This window comes from Mesoplodon bidens, assembly GCF_964165515.1.
Source record: "Mesoplodon bidens genome assembly, chromosome: 1".
NCBI classification, from domain to species: Eukaryota; Metazoa; Chordata; class Mammalia; order Artiodactyla; family Ziphiidae; genus Mesoplodon; species Mesoplodon bidens.
In genome coordinates, this window is record NC_138176.1 from 18,659,512 (window position 1) to 18,676,523 (window position 17,012).

At 42.9% G+C, this 17,012-nt stretch overlaps 1 protein-coding gene across 4 annotated transcripts in view; it reads right to left on the minus strand.

Annotated features, from left to right (window-relative positions):
• Positions 1-17,012, minus strand: part of ACSL5 (acyl-CoA synthetase long chain family member 5) — a 44,824-nt gene that overhangs the window by 16,567 nt on the left and 11,245 nt on the right. For 3 of the 4 annotated variants that reach the window (XM_081240467.1, XM_081240468.1, XM_081240470.1), the window contains exons 2-5: positions 9,897-10,081; positions 6,181-6,286; positions 1,197-1,261; positions 976-1,077 (exon numbers count right to left, since the gene is read on the minus strand). In XM_081240467.1, coding sequence (XP_081096593.1) covers positions 976-1,077; positions 1,197-1,261; positions 6,181-6,286; positions 9,897-10,052 — 429 coding nt within the window. In that variant the 5' untranslated portion in view covers positions 10,053-10,081. Of the gene's footprint in view, positions 1-975; positions 1,078-1,196; positions 1,262-6,180; positions 6,287-9,896; positions 10,082-12,798; positions 13,092-17,012 lie in introns of those variants that run through there. The other variant, XM_081240469.1, reaches the window with a different exon arrangement.

A 17,012-nucleotide genomic window follows, 5' to 3' on the forward strand; every position in this document is an offset into this window, starting at 1 on the left:
AAATGAGGTCATAAGGATGGGGCCCTGATCCAATATAACTGTTGTCCTTATAAGAAGAGAAAGAAACACAGGGGATGGCAGAGAAAAGGTCATGTGAGGACACAGCAAGAAGGCAGCCGTCTGCAAGCCAAGAAGAGAGGCCTCAGAAGAAACCAAACCTGCTGACACCTTGATCTTGAACTTCCAAGCTCCAGGACTGTGAGAAAATTAATTTCTGTTGTTTAAGTCACCAGTCTGTGGTATTTTGTTATGGAAGCCCTAGTAGGTTAAGATACTAGGTTTGGTGTTAAGTTCCTGAGCTAGAGTCAAGGATATCTCTTCTTACTGAGGCTCGGTGTAATGAAGATGAAGTATGTAGATGCACCTAAAAGTGCAGCCAGGGCCCTCTTGGATTTTTAGTTAAGCAACTGGCTCGGGTGAGCACATGTCATCCAACTCTTCTGAAACATACAAAGGCTTTCTCTGAGGATATTGGGTCTAATGACTTAACTTGAACTTGAAGATAAGCTTAATTCCAATCATCTTAATGTCTAAAGTCTGTTTTCAACTCACTGTGGAAAGATGGCTACAGCTGGTCTCAGTAGCAATGGATGCCTTGGTTGCTAGTTCACGTACAATGTGCAAGTTCCAATTCTAGTACAAACTCATCCCTTTCCACATCATCCTCAAGCTCTTACTTGCCAGTCCTTCATAGCTTCCTTATTTTCTTCATACAACAGACTGACTTAAAATGATACATAATGGGAGACATGTAAGAGAAGTCCAGTCACCTAGCAAATAGCACTAGACATTCAACCAGGATTAAAGAGGTCCTGCAATGTAACTTTTAAGTGGAACAATATTTAAAGAATCTGAGGTCTTTACACAGCTTTGATAAGTCATCAGCAAGTGTCAGAGTGCTGGATTTGGGGTAGGGTTTAAAGTCTTTAGACTTAGCCCTGACTCATTTCCTTGAGTTAATTTCAGCATGGTTACCTCTGGCCTATTCTGAGCAAAGATGCCAACAAAGTATTCTTGTGATGGCTTATATCCTTTCTGCAAGAGACAGGACCCCAGGTACTCTGCTCGATCAGACACCTACAAGTGAGAGAGGTAAAGAGAGAGAAAAAAAAGCAGTCAAGACCCAAAAGAGATCATATTAGCTCAAGATACCACACAAGCAAAAGAATTTATCCAAAATCATGGGCCTGACTTACCTGTTTGTAGGACAGCCATCTGTAGGGCTGGTTTGGTTTTCTATATCCCAAGCAAGGCCCATTGTCTAAAAACATAACATTAAATGAAAATCAGCTCCGGTTGCAAATTCTTGGACCAGAGAAGGTTAAAGAAGGTTAGGAAGAGACAAGACACAAAGGATAAATCCAGTAAAGATGCGAGCTTCTCTTATGTGCCAAGGAAATTCAAACACAGTAAGTACTCAGTTCTCAAAGGCAGAGGGAGCCTTGCAAACTACATTTGAAACACTTGGGAAATGCTACAAAACAAGGGTGGTTCCATGTTGGAATGTGTGACCTCCATGGTAACAGGCATTTGGGGAAAGCCGTGAGTATGGACTAGCCCACATGACGTGAACAAACAAAAGCCCACAAGTAAACACTAATAGACTATATTGGATAAGCTTGGATTGAGCTTCCCTACAATGAAAGAAATATATGTTCATAAAAATTTAGAAAAAAATCAAAATACAAGTCATCAATAATCTCATCACATAAACACCATTATTAAGGCTGATATTTTCTTTCATACTTCCTTTGATAGTTCTACAGCGTTATATTCATTCCACATGTATATTTTGGTATCCTGCTTCCTTCCCCCATTTGATATAAATATTCCCCTGTTATTATTTCTTCTCTGTAGAGATTTCAGTGGCCAAGTAATGAAGGGTTCTACTGTATAGCTGAATTTATCTCATTATGGGCATTGAGATTGTTTCCAAGATTGACGCCTCAATCTTGGTAATGGTAATGGTATGATGCATATTTTCCAGCTGATCATTTCAAAGTTAGAAATTTTTCTTAGAATAGAGTATTTTAAACGAAATAACTGTGTTGGGAAGGGTGGCAGCAGCTGGGAGTGAGGATGGTTGGTCAGACGGCTCAGGTTTTTGATACCTGGCACCACATTGCTTGGTGAAGCAGCTGTGACAATTTGCTTCTCTCCAACCAGCAATATATCAAGTCATAGACACTAAATAGTCTCTTTTTAATATGTCTTCTGGTTAAATAGCTTTTAAAAGTTATTGCTTTAGGGACTTCCCTGGAGGTGCAGTGGTAAAGAATCTGTCCTGCAATGCAGGGGACGTGGGTTCGATCCCTGGTCAGAGAACTAAGATCCCACATGCTGTGGGGCAACTAAGCCCGTGTGCCACAACTAGAGAGCCCACGCGCCACAACGAAAAGAGCCCGTGGGCCACAACTAAGACCCAAAGCAGCCAAAAATAAATAAATGAATAAAATAAAAAAATTTTTAGAAAGTTATTGCTTTAGCCTAGGTTTCTTTAACAGCTATTAAAGTGGGACCTTTTCCCTCATTTGTTAAGTTTTATCTGGTAATGTACTTTGCCGGTTTGTATGAGCGTGTCTTCTGAGATACTGAGACTCATAAAGAACTGCAAGAACACACACACATATGAGTACATACAGGAGCACACATGTACACACACATTGGCCATCAATATTTTTACAACTTACATTTATTGTCTTACATTTGACAACAGAAGAATTACACTTCTGAGCATTGAAACTACTCAGCCTTATTTAAAATTACAATAAGTCTGGGAACATCCACTTACTAGAGTAAATAGTAATTGCAGCCACAGAAGCCACGAAAGTCATGGTATTTGTTAGGCTAAGGAACAACTCTAACTGGCCGAAAAGACCCCACATCTAAGCCAGAATGAGACTGAGTTATAAATAGAAAAGCAGAAGAGAAGGAAATTTTACATAGAGGATTTAGCCAAATTGCCAAGAGGAATTCTGGTCTAGCCAAGAGGAAGCATTCAAAGAGAAGGTTACTAGGAATTCAGAGGTAAATAAGTGAACTTCCAGACTAAGTGACAGAGGAAAAAGGAAAGAAAGCAGGAAAGAGATAGCCACTCTGATTAAAGAGATATTTAAAAAAAAAAAAAAGAATGTGGAGACTGTCCACAGGAAACATTAGTTCTTTTTCTTTCTGCTGAAACAGCTGCATGAACGCTCAAGAAGTCGAGTCTCAGACTGAGACTTTCCCTGAAGCCAGGCAAGTCCTGTTTAGAGTTCACAGCCACTGCTCCAGCCTAGAGTGTGTGCCACTGGTGCTCCACCAACGGGATTGTTTGTACTGACATTAATCACCAGTGATAAGTACCAGGTATGGTACCTAGCTTACTCTGTGCTAGGCATTTTAACTCATTGGGTCTTCCCAATAACTACTGTTCTCCCCATGGTACCAAGAATCATGAAGGGCTAGACAGCTTCAAGCTCACTCAGTAAGTGGCAGAGCTGATGAAGGTGGGAAAAACTATACTGCATCTCCTTAGCACTTCCCTGTTGATGAAAATACTAGCAGAGGCCCATGACCAAGGAACAAGTCAACTAACTGGCCCAAAGGGGCACCCAACTGGGGTTTCATTAAACTCTGTGCCCTAATCAGCTTCAGTCTGATTAGCCAAAGTCCTGACCAGGCAACAGCCTAGCCTTTGATTAACTTAAGCAACTTAGATCTTCTGTTCTAAGATGTGGCCATCTAAAAAGAATCCACCCATTAACAACTTCTCAGCAAAACTGGGTCCCAAAGCTGGGTAGAGCTGAAACTCCGGCATGCAGAACCCCTGGAAAGCTTTGTTAAAAACTCATATTCTTAGGTCAAACTATCTGGAATTCTAATTCAGTAAAACACAGTGGAGGGCTTCTCTGGTGGCACAGTGGTTGAGAATCCGCCTGCCAATGCAGGGGACACGGGTCCGATCCCTGGTCCAGGAAGATCTCACATGTTGCGGAGCAACTAAGTCCGTGTGCCACATCTACTGAGCCTGCGTGCCACAACTACTGAAGCCCGCGTGCCTACAGCCCGTGCTCCACAACAAGAGAAGCCACCGTAATGAGAAGCCTGTGCAACGAAGAGTAGCCCCTGCTCGCCCCAACTAGAGAAAGCCCACGCTCAGCAACGAACACCCAACACAGCCAAAAATAAATAAATTAAATTAAATTAAAAAAAACAACAAGGTGGAGCCAGAGGATCTATATTTTAAACATTATCTGCAGGTGATTCTCAACATGGATCATCTACTGGCTAGGGGTTAAAGATAGAGGTTAGGGCTGATGTATTCAATCCCAGTTGTAAACAGACATGTCATTTTCCTATGGAAATAGCCAGGTTGGATTTTTCAAGCCTACTTACATGAGAAGCCATTTTAACTTGATCTGTTTAGTTTTAATTGAGTATTGAAATAAAATTTCTAAATGAAGCAGTGTTATGTGTCACATATTACATGCTCAATGACTTGTTTCTAGTTACAATAACAACACATGCTCAGTGAAGAAAACTTAAAAAAATGGAAAATCCCAAAGGAAACTCTACTGTATTAGCTGTATACTATCTTAAGTTGTCATATAAATAAAACTAATGGTTGCATTGGTTTGTGTTTGTTATTTGCCTGGAAGTCTAAATCAGTACTAATTTGGAGCCAGAAATAGTAAGTACAGTCCCCTTTAGAGACTTCAGATAGAAGTTTCCTTTACAAAAACCTTTCATTGTCTGGAGGTGCAACAACTTTTATAAAACACTTAAGAGCTGACGTAAACTAGAATAATCTAGCCAGACAGACAGATGTAGATTTCAGTATCAGTGTCAACATTTTCTAGCTCTGTCTCCTTTGAAATGTTCCCGAATCTCAGAGTCTCTGTTTCCTTGCTTTAAAGAATGGGGGTGAGGGACTTGCCTGGTGGCACAGTGGTTAAGAATCCGCCTGCCGATGCAGGGGACACGGATTCCATCCCTGGTCCAGGAAGATCCCACATGCCACGGAGCAACTACGCCCCTGCGCCACAACTACTTAGTCCGTGCGCCACAACTACGGAGCCCATGTGCCACAACTACTGAAGCCTGCATGCCTACAGCCTGTGCTCCGCAACAAGAGAAGCCACTACAATGAGAAGCCCGTGCACCACAACAAAGAGTAGCCCCCACTCGCCGCAACTAGAGAAAGCCCACGCGCAGCAGCAAAGACCCAACGCAGCCAAAAGAAACCAAACCCAAACAAATGATGTTGCGACTAAGATGAGACACAGCCAAAACAAACAAACAAACAAATAAATATTTTAAAAATAAAAATAAATTAAAATGGGGTGACAGCAACTAATCCCTGTAATGTAGGGAAGATAAAGTAGATGATATCCGTGCAATATGATAGGCTGGTTAGCACTCGACTATTAAATATTGTCGTAGTCATAATTAAAAGGCAGAAGGGAAGGAATGAGAAGAAGTCACAGAGGTAAACCTCTGCCTGGACTGAGTATCACCCAAAAGAAAAAAGTTATAGGGAGAGTTATCAGCCAGTTGATTTTGAAAGGAAACTAGTGTACCTAGCATCATGTTCGATGATACAAGATAGAATTACTGAGCCTTGATATTTTCCAAATGACCCTACCAAAGGTCATGTGATGATGTTTCTAAGAAAGTCCAAAAGATAATTACCTTCTGTGATACTATGGGCAGCAGCATGGGCCAGCAGTATGGCACTGAGGCCAAGGGCAAGGTAAGAAGTCAGGAGGCCTGAATACTAATTCTGGCTCAGATTCTATAATGCAGGGAATTGCATTTATGAAAAGCATGTTCCTAAACAAATATAATGTACTAGTGAATTAATCAAAATACTTTCCTACTGTTAACTCTTTAACAACAACTTGGCCAGGAAGTTCTCCTTGTGTTAAGTGAGAAACAGATTCAGAGAGGCAAAGTGGTTTATGTAAAGTCGCACAGCTGGAAATAGAAGAACTGGGTTTCAAACCCAAGTCTGTCCTACTAGACAGTTTACAGCACCCATCCTGATACTGTGCTCACGTCCCCTCCACGCTGTATTTGTGATTCTTCTTGGACCACCACATTTAAACAGCTAGAGTTTTAGAAGTGAGACTGGGAAGGAGAGGTATGGAGCAGGACCCCACCTTGGTCTTACAGGCAAAGTGAGATGTCCACGCTTACCAGACACAGCAATTCCTCTTTGGAAAACTTCATACATCGTCTTGGCATCTGAGAAGTAGTAACGTATTAGGCCATTGTCCTGGCAAGGACCTCTCCGTGCTCCTCCCTAAGACACAAGACCAAGTTTAGGTTAAGACTGAGTCTTTCCCCACCCTTTCCAAACCCTTATGGATTGAACTGAAAAGAACATAAACACTGACTATTGAGGTCACAGCGATGACCCTTTTAGTACTCAATCAATCAATGTTTTAAATCTCAAAATTGTGGTGTCTTCATATCAGAGAAATCCAGAGATTGTCACAGTTATGTTTTTGGCAATCTCCCCCCACCTCCCTAGGCATACACACACATGCGTGCACACACACACACACACACACACAAAAGAGATAATATTATAGTTATATCATTTTTAAAAAATCACGTTAAGTTTAAACATCTATCAAATGCATACTATGTTCCAGTCACTGGGCAACTACTGTAGATGCAAAGTGAGTTAAGACAAAATTACTGCCCATGAGCACCCCATAAACGAGAGTTTTTGGAGCTGGGGTAGGGTGAGAAGGGAAAAACATGCAAATATAACACTGTGATGTACATGCTGTAATAATTGTTTTGGGAGATGAATGAAGTGAACAATTCTGTATCAAGTAGAAAGGCTACAGAGAAGAAATAATATTTCAATAGAGACTTTGAAGATAAGTAAGCATTTACCAAAATGATGTGGTTTCATAGAGCAGAGGGAAAGGAGGATAATTCAAAGTGAAGGAATAGCCTGAATAAAGGCACAGAGCAAGCAACAAGGATTTACTGTACAGCACAGGGAGTTATACAGTGTCTTACAATAACCTATAATGGAATATCATCTACAAAAAAAACAAAAAACACTATACTGGACACCTGAAACTAACACAGTATTATAAATCAACTATACTTCAACTAAAATGAAAAAAAGCAGGTACAGAGGCAAGAAAGCACACTGAAGATTCTGGTGGGCAGCTCGAGAACAGGGTATCTGAGAAAGAGGGAGTACCTAGGGATTTGTCTAGAAATGTCAGCGGAACTACAGGGTCAGGCCCTGATTTAGATCCTGGAGCTGCAGTAAGAGCTATAGGCATGGTTCAACCCCCATGCAAGTTAGTTTAGAGAAGCATAGGCATCAATTAAATAAGCATTCAAAACTGGAAATGACTACCAAGATAAGGGCTATAAAAGTACCAGGTAATCCATGAGGCTATAACAAGAGATCTGACTTAATCTGAAGCATCAGGAGATTTCCATCAGATGTCACATTAAGTCAAGACATCAGAAATATAGTTCTTTTGGGACTTCCCTGGTGATGCAGTGGTTAAGAATCTGCCTGCCAATGCAGGGCCCACGGGTTCGAGCCCTGATCTGGGAAGATCCCACATGCCACGTAGCAACTAAGCCCATGCGCCACAACTACTGACCCTGTGCCCTAGAGCCCGCATGCCACAACTACTGAGCCCACACACCTAGAGCCTGTGCTCCTCAACAAGAGATGCCACCGCAATGAGAAGCCCGCGCATCACAACGAAGAGTAGCCCCTGCTCGCTGCAACTAGAGAAAGCCTGTGCACACCAACGAAGACCCAACGCAGCCAAAAACAACCATTAAAAAATAAAAATTAAAAAAAAAAGAAAAAGAAAAAAATTGGGCTTCCCTGGTGGCGCAGTGGTTGAGAGTCCGCCTGCCAATGCAGGGGACACGGGTTTGTGCCCCGGTCCGGGAAGATCCCACATGCCATGGAGCAGCTAGGTCCGTGAGCCATGGCCGCTGAGCCTGCACGTCCGGAGCCTGTGCTCCGCAACGGGAGAGGCCACAAGAGTGAGAGGCCCGCGTACCGCAAAAAAACAAAAAAACGAAAAAAAAGAAAAAGAAATGAAGTTCTTTTTCTAGAAAAGAAAGATGGGGTCTTGCTGTCTACTTACATAGATGGACTGAGGAAGAAGGAAGAATGAAAGATGATTCAACTCAACTTTAGGCAATTGGGTAAGAAGAGATGCATTTAACTGAGATAGAGCAGGAAGGGAAGCAGGAAAGGGTGCATGCGTGAGTGTGTGTGCGTGTGTGTGTGTGTGTGTGTGTGTGTGTAAGGGAGAAGACATGCAGTACAAAGATGTGTGGAGCCTGAGGTACCTGAGTGTCACTGAGATGGACTGGGACTCACAGGCGAGGTCAGAAGTAGAAAGTCAGATTTGGGCGTCATAGACTTTTAGGTACATATTCATGTCATAGAAGAGGAGGGGTTTTCTCAAAAGAAGTGAGGACTGAAAGCAGGGATTGGCAGACTATAATCTGGGCCCAAACATAGCTTGTCACTGTTAAAATAAAATTTTATTGGAGCACAGTCATACACATTCAGTTACATATTTTCTGTGCTTTCACGCTATAACGGCAGAGTTGAGTAGTTGCAACACAACCCACGTGGTCTGCAAAGCCTAAACTCTTCACTGTCTGGCCTTCACAGAACATGTTTGCCAACCCCTGCTTTAGAGGAATCAAGAGATGGTGAGACCGACACTGTAAGATGAGGAGAGGAAAGAACTTAAGTGACAAAGAAAGAAATCTTTCTTTCTTAGGAAGAAATCTCATTGAAGGATACGATGAAAGGCAAAAGTAGAAGTTTTAGGAAAGAAGAAGTGTCAAGTCAATTGAAAGGAAGAGGCTGAAGAATCACTGAATTAAGAAGTTAGATTCTGAGTGATGCAGAGAAGTCTGGGGAGATGGTAGTGATAAAGGTCAGATCTCAGTGAGTTGAAGTTCAGAAGAGGGAATCAACAAATGGTCCGCTCTTAAAGACTCCGGGGAAAAGGGAGGATTGAAAAGAGATGGTGGCCTGAAGCAGCAGGATCAGCAGGACAGGAAGATGCTGCTAAAAATCTTCCAAATAAAAGGGAGGTGGGCGGAGAGTGGAGGGAACTTGGAGTAAGATTCCCGAGTAGAAGAACAGAGTTTGTAAAAAGATCAGAAGGGGTTAGCTTTACAAAGGAACAGGAATGCTTTTTTCTCTGAAAAGGGTTGAAGAATGAAAAATCATGAGAGAAAATTCTTGGAGCTTTCCCTTAGCTTAGAGATATAGGAGGCGGTGTGATTTGCTGCAAAGTCAGGGAATTGAGGGGAAAAGCCCAGTTCAATGTCTGTCGTTTTAAGAGGGAACATTAACTCAAAGCTGGTATTTAACTCAATAACTTCTTTACTATTCTCAGACACTGGGTGTCTTGATGAAAATGTTCTCCTGTCCCCAAAGTACTGACTCCCTCATCTAGATCGTGGGTCAGCAAACTTTTTCTGTAAAGGGCTTTGTAAATGCTTTAGGCTTTGTGGAACACATATGATCTATCACTCTTTTTAATTTTTTTTACATATCCCTTGAAAAATATAAAAAACATTCTTAGCTTGCTACTCACACAGAAAAGGGTGGATTTTGCCTGCAGGCTGTAGTTTGCCAACCCCAGATCTAGATTACTGGCATCATAAAACCAGTAAAAGCTGTGATTTCATTTTTATTACAAAGGAAAATATGCCATGACTAGAAAATTTGACTTATAGATTTTGGGTTGTTTTGCTAACCAAAAAGGCTTATTTTCCCATACTACACCCCCGCCCCCAAGTCTCCTTCACTAGTGATCCTCAGGTCTTGAATTAGTTTGTGCTTGATCAAGTTTGACAAACTAAAAAGGTGCTGGGTAAGTTACCTCGAGTCCCACCGACTGCTTGTTCAGATCAACAAGAGGCAACACGGGGTGAGGTCTGTTAATCAGCCACAGGAATATGGCGGCTCCAAAGGTCAGGATGCAGATCAGTGCAGGAGTTGGAAGTGGGGAAAACAAGAAGTTAAAGATAAAAAGCATCTTTGTGAATAGCAGCAGGAAATTCAGGCCTGAAAAAAAAAAAGAAGGAAAGAAAATGTTAGAGGAAATGGCTGTATATTTTTACTCAATAGCTGTATGTTTACAGAAAGAACACACACACACACACAGTTTCCAGCCCTCCAAATAGCCAGGGTTGGACCACTTTAGCAGCTGAATTTCTCCCACTGTTTACCTGAACATTGTCGAGAATAGTAGAATGCATTCTCTACCCTTGCTACTTGACTGTCCTCCCACAAGGCAGAAAGGATCAAAGGAAACAGGTTAATCATTTCCCAGACAATTTTGAGAAAGGACTACCCTTTAATTTTTTGACTGACGAAGCCTACAAGAAGCCCTCTGGACCCAAAATAAGCTGGTAGTCAGAGGAGGGGGCTCCAGAGAGCTCCCCCTGCCCAAGCAGACCGAGGGTTACGAAGGACTCTTGTAACTGCATCTCCCTAGTATAAACCAGACAGAAGAGGGAACCTCAGGAGAGGTGACACCACCCATCTTAGAAATTAAGCATTCTCCTGTGAAAGACATTTCCTGCTGGCCAGATACGCCTTGCTCATTGCTTTCTTTTCTGAGCCGTCAGGAAGGTCTCAGAGATCAACAGAATCACAACTTGCCAGGTCCAAAATCCTCTCCTCCAGGGAACCTGGAAGAACCATTTTTATTGGAGGCAACTTTAGCCAGGTCTGCAGGAAGGATGCAGGAGAATGGGCCTGACACAAGGTAGCAGGTGAGCACTGAAGATTTAGGCCAGGAAGTGATCTCAGTGAACCAAAAGAAACAGTCTTCCCCCACAACTCAGCTTTTTTTGTAGTTTCCAGCTTCAAACTACTCTAACAGGAGGCATTGACATTTGAGTGGGTCCGAGGAACTTATTCTCGTCTCTCTCAGCTCTTGCCTCACAACTTTCAGACTTCACTAGGACAATAACAGCATCAAACAAATGAGCACCAACTCTATGCCAGGCACTGAGCTGGGTTGTTTGCATGGATTATCTAATTGAAATCGCATTTTACAGACAAAAAAAATAGAAACTCCCAGAAGCAGTGACTTGTCCAAGGTCACTCATCATTTGCCACTGCTGCTTCCCCATTAAAATCTACAAAATCACAACTCATTTTTTCCTTATAGAGTCTAGCCACACAGTTCAAGGAGACTGAATTCATCTGGCACCTTACAGGTCACAGCAAAGGCATTTCAGATTTTGTATTCTTTAAAGTTTACTGCAACGCCCTATATCTCAGAGATGAAACCAAACATTCCTACTCAAAATCAAGAGAGCAAAGCAAGTCCAATAAAAAGTCATAGCCGGGCTTCCCTGGTGGCGCGGTGGTTGGGAGTCCGCCTGCCGATGCAGGGGACGCGGGTTCGTACCCCGGTCCAGGGGGATCCCACATGCCGCGGGGCGGCTGGGCCCGTGAGCCATGGCCGCTGAGCCTGCGCGTCCGGAGCCTGTGCTCCGCAGCGGGAGAGGCCACAGACAGCAGTGAGAGGCCCGCGTACCGCAAAAAAAAAAAAAAAAAAAAAAAAGTCATAGCCACCCTTAGAGCTTTGGGACAGCTGCCATTAGCTGGCATCTGGAACTTTTGCCATTAAGGGAAACAGTTCATTCCACTCTAACAAAGGCTATAGAGCCTAGAAATTTTGTGTGGGAACAGTAACAGTCACAAGAAATCCTGAGTCACTTTTCATCATTTTTCTACCCCTTGATTGGTTATTCCTGAGTTTGGAGTAGTCCCTTTCCATTTCACGGAGGAAAATTGAACTTCCAGAGACTGGGATGACTGTCTCAATTCTTTGGTTCTTTCCACATTGTGCTTAGGTAAAGAAAAAGAAGATTTAAAAAAAAAAAGCTTCCCTGGTGGCGCAGTGGTTGAGAGTCTGCCTGCCAATGCAGGGGACGCGGGCTCGTGCCCGGTCCGGGAAGATCCCACATGCCGCGCAGCAGCTGGGCCCGTGAGCCATGGCCGCTGAGCCTGCGCGTCCGGAGCCTGTGCTCCACAGCGGGAGAGGCCACAACAGTGAGAGGCCCGCGTACCGCAAAAAAAAAAAAAAAAAAAAAAAAAAAGCTAGACACCAAAGGTGCTAGTTTACCTAACAACAGGTGCTATTATGACCACCTGCCAGGATTCTGAGAGCTGGGATTTTTGGAATCCAGCCTTAGCCAAAATTGTGTGGTAAGGCAGTCCAGGAGGCAAAGCATATTAAAGAGCCAGCCATGCGGGACAGCATTCCAAGGCCAGCCGCCCACCCCAGGCTGAGAAGGGTGGCTGCCCCAGGGGAAGCTGCAAAATTCACAGGACAGGTAGCAATGCCAAAGGGAGAGGAAACCTGCTTTGTGCTCAGCCATCTCTGACTACTGCCAACCCCTTTCCTCAGCCTGGGGTACGGCCACCAGCCTGGTGGCACCTCAGAATCTGCCCTTTGCCTTCATCCCTCCTCAAGTAAACGATTCTTACCTGCACCTCCCTTCTTGGGTACAAGAACAGATTGTTGCTCTGAGGACTTTTGCCCTCTTCTTACACATGGCAGCTTTATATTTCAGTTGGAGACTTAATGGGAGACTTTGCAAACAACGTCTTCAAAAGAGGGTCTAAAGGTGAAATGTGGCAGTGTGGGAAGGGGGAAGAAGGAGGGTGAATTGCCTGGCAGGTAACACAAAGGGAGGAGAGAGAGAAAGAACCCATGGCCAGTCTAAAGGTGGCACCTGCTGTCCACCCCGGCTGATCCTTACCATGTAGTAATGTGAGCCCAGGGTCACCAGATGGTCAGATTCTTTACTCCCTAGGAAACCTGGAACACTGGATTTTTATGAAACCTCAATTTTAACTTCTGGCTCCATTAGTAAGAGTCTGGTGTGGGATAAACGAAAACACATCTGGTTTAATCCGGACCGCGGTCTGCCAATTCTTGAGCACTCCTTTTAGGTATACTCCTGTCCTATTGCCCACCAATGGGATGAGCCTGCCCACTTCATTACCTTGCCTACACTGGCAAGGGACTTTATTTGCAGAAAACACTGAAAGATGTATTTGTCAATTGAAATAGCTTACTCACTTTGTTTGCTATTGCTGACCAGGTATCCAAATAGGATATACACAGAATTTCAGATGCTTCCTCCCTGTCTCCCCACATTTTAAAAAATTGAGGTAAAATTCATATGACATAGAATAAACTAGTTTTAAAATGTACAGTTTAGCACCATTTAATACATTCACAGTATTACATTCACAGTGTTGTGCAACCACCATCTCTAGTTATTTCCAAAACATTTTCATCACCCCAAAAGCGGAAACGATGCACCCATTAAACTGTAACTCCCACTCTCTCCTCCCCCTCACCCCTGGCAACCACTAATTTACTTTCTGTTTCCATGTATTCACCCATTCTGAGTCTTTCGTATAAATGGAATCATGTAATATGCGACTCTTTGTGTCTAACTTCTTTCACTCAGCATAATATATATATATTTTTTGTGGTACGCGGGCCTCTCACTGTTGTGGCCTCTCCCGTTGCGGAGCACAGGCTCCGGACGTGCAGGCTCAGCGGCCATCGCTCACGGGCCCAGCCGCTCCGCGGCACGTGGGATCTTCCCGGACCGGGGCACGAACCCGTGTCCCCTGCATCGGCAGGCGGACTCTCAACCACTGCGCCACCAAGGAAGCCCCTCTCTCACTGTTTAAATGGGAGAAACCGAGGGTCTGAGAGAAGGCAAGACCTTCAGGTTACACCAGTACTGGACTGGTTGCTATTCTAAACTTTAGAAACTATGAACACTTCCAGATATGTTCAAGCAAACAAGGGGAGAAGCCACCATCTCTCTCGTCATGTGTGCTGCGTTACTCAAATTACAATTCTGGACCGGTCACTCCACGGAACCCCTGCAAGCTCTTCCTCTTCCCTTAACGTCACTCCCAGTTGGGAAAGAATGGAGTAGGGACAAGTGCAATAGCAGTAAAGAAAAGAGGAAGGAGAGCTGTGTTACACTGTATCTGGGAGTTCTTGTTTGAGGTTATCTATAGATGGTTGAACAAGCCACAGGGTGGCCCCAAGTGGAAAGCTTCCTCCGCTTTCTGATGTGGTAATAGTGACACGCCTTCGTCCCATACCCCAGGATGCCCATCTGTCCTCAGCCCTTCCCCTTGACTCACTCTCCAGGGCCCTCACTTCCTCTGTGGTTTGAATAGCCACAGCCAACATCACTCATCTGGCTCCTGACGTGTGGAATTCCCAAGCTTGCTGAAGGACACCTCCTGCCTTCATACCTGCTTGCAAGCTCCCAGGACCAGCCTTGGTACCTAGGTTATGACCACCCCATAATCAGCTTTGGGTTTTGCTACTTTGAAGATTTGGGGCAGCATGTCTTCATTGTCTCATTTTCCTTGGATAAAGTCTTTAAATGACCCCCTTCTACTCTAATATTCATGTTTTTGGTCAACTATGTTTATTGCTATGAATCTTTCAGAATATCCCTATAGTCTATAAATAATTTGTCTTTTGATGGTCCCTTTCACTTAAAAGATTTTATTTTTCTGCTGTGTATTCTGCTCTTCAAGCATAAGTCTACTCCCATCTTAGTGTCTCTGTACCTGCTCTTCTTTTTGCCTGAAACACTGTTCCCCAGATCTGAAATGGTTGTGTATTGCTTGTAGGTCAGATCTCAACGCCAATGTCATTTCCTCAGAGGCTCTCTCTGATCACCCTATTTCAGATTGCCCTTTCCACCTCAGTCACTATCATGGACCCTGATTTCTCTTCTCCATGTCACTGTTTGCTATCTGAAATAGTCCTGGTCCCTTATGGTCCATTGCCCCTACTGAACTGATGGACTTTAATTGGAACAAGCATTTTTGTTATGTTCACTGCTGTGCTTCCAATGCCTGCACCATGCCTGGCACAGAGTAAACTTTCAATGTGTGGTTGCTGAATAAATGACCAGTTTTCTAGTTCAGAATTATCTGTTCTAAATACTCTCAGTTGACCCGCTTTTTCCTTAATAAAACTCCCCCACCCCCAAACTCTCCAATCTTAAATCAGCAAAAGTCACTCTGGACAATCTTGAGATAGGTACTCCTGATCAATATTTTGGCGGGGTATTAGGTTCAGGATGATGAATGGTGAAAGGATGTATTTCTAACATATATAAGAAACCAGTCAGGATCAGTCTACTCCTCCAGGCTTGGAAGAATCCGCAGGATGGATCTTATCAAATGAAGTCATCTACAGTGTTAAGTGGGTAAAAGGTCCAGCCTAGAAATACATGATTCTGTTGCCCTGGGTTTTTGGAATTCAAAGGACAATAAGACTAATTATCTTTGCTTTTAGTCTTGAAGAACTAATTATTTTCTATTCAATAATGAGATATAGATTGCAATTATAAGCTTTAAAAAAATCTGCCGGGCTTCCCTGGTGGCGCAGTGGTTGGGGGTCCGCCCGCCGATGCAGGGGACGCGGGTTCGTGCCCTGGTCCGGGAGGATCCCACATGCCGCGGAGCGGCTGGGCCCGTGAGCCATGGCACTGGGCCTGCGCGTCCGGAGCCTGTGCTCCGCGGCGGGAGAGGCTACAGCAGTGAGAGGCCCGCGTACCGCAAAAAAAAAAAACAAAAAAAAACAAAAAAAAAGCAAAAAAAAAACAAACAAAAAAAAAGCAAAAAAAACCAAACAAACAAAAAAAAACAAAAACAAACAAAAAAAAAGCAAAAAAAAAAGCAAAAAAAAAAAAAAAAAAAAATCTGCCTTCCAGAAAGTGGCACACTCATTTGGACTTAATTGGTTTTCTGTTCTCTTGCATGTCTGGGCTCATTCTGTGCTGATAGAAAGTTCATTAAAAGGGAGACCAGAGTCCCCAAGTTCTTACACGCAGTTAATTGACACATTTCCATACTGAATTACTTACTCTCTCCTAGAGACTATGTCACAAATCTTCTCAACTCACAATGATTCCAAAGGGGCCTGTGTGTTATTAAGGAGGCTGTATATGAAAGTCCTGCTTTCCTGGTTGGGATTTAAGTTCTAATCCAGCCTCCACTGTTATTTCCCTAAATTTCTGCCACCCCCAATTTAGGAGCCTCCATATCATTCCTTAACTGCGTAGTTAATATATATAGACAAACCCCAAAGTAATGGCAACAGGTCAGTAGGACATTACAAACCAATAGCCTCATGAGCATACCTGGGAGGATCTGATAACCTTTTCCTTTATATGCAATGAATGTGAACCAGTTAAGAGTTCTATTGCAAGATCCTTCACCCAGCTTTCTCAGACCTCTGGAGCTAAGGAGTTTTCACCTTTCCTTACACCAGTTTACTCTTCTGTAGCACATGGAGTTTTCTTCTAATAAGAAATAAAACATAACATGATTTAAGACAACAATACTCTTTCACAAAACTTAGAGAAAAGGCTGATATGAGGACCTACTGTATAGCACAAGGAACTGCACTCAGTATCTTGTAATAACCTATAATGGAAGAGAATGTAAAAAAGGAATATATATATTTATATATATGTATAACTGAATCACTTTGCTGTATACCTGAAACTAACACAACATTGTAAATCAACTATATTTCAATACAAAATTTAAAAAATGGAAAAGCATTGGTTCCTAAGGAGGGTAAACCTCAGCTACCCATGTTATCTTAAATGAGTCAGAAAGGGCCAACATTCAGTTATATCTAAGATAAAATTTATTGTCATATTTCCCAATTTAAAAAAAAATTGCTGAGAAGGGAATCCTAAAATCTCTCTAAAGAAATAAGAGGCAATTAGAAACCATGAGATATTTCAGTAAGGTGGCCAGTTACCAAATCAGTAGCCAGAAAGTTGATAGCTTTCCTATATTTTGTGCAAATAACTAATTCGAAAATAATGGAAAAGGTGCCATTCCCAGTAGTGTATATAAGAATAAATGTGTAAAACCTACATTTAAAAAGTTCACATTCGAGGGA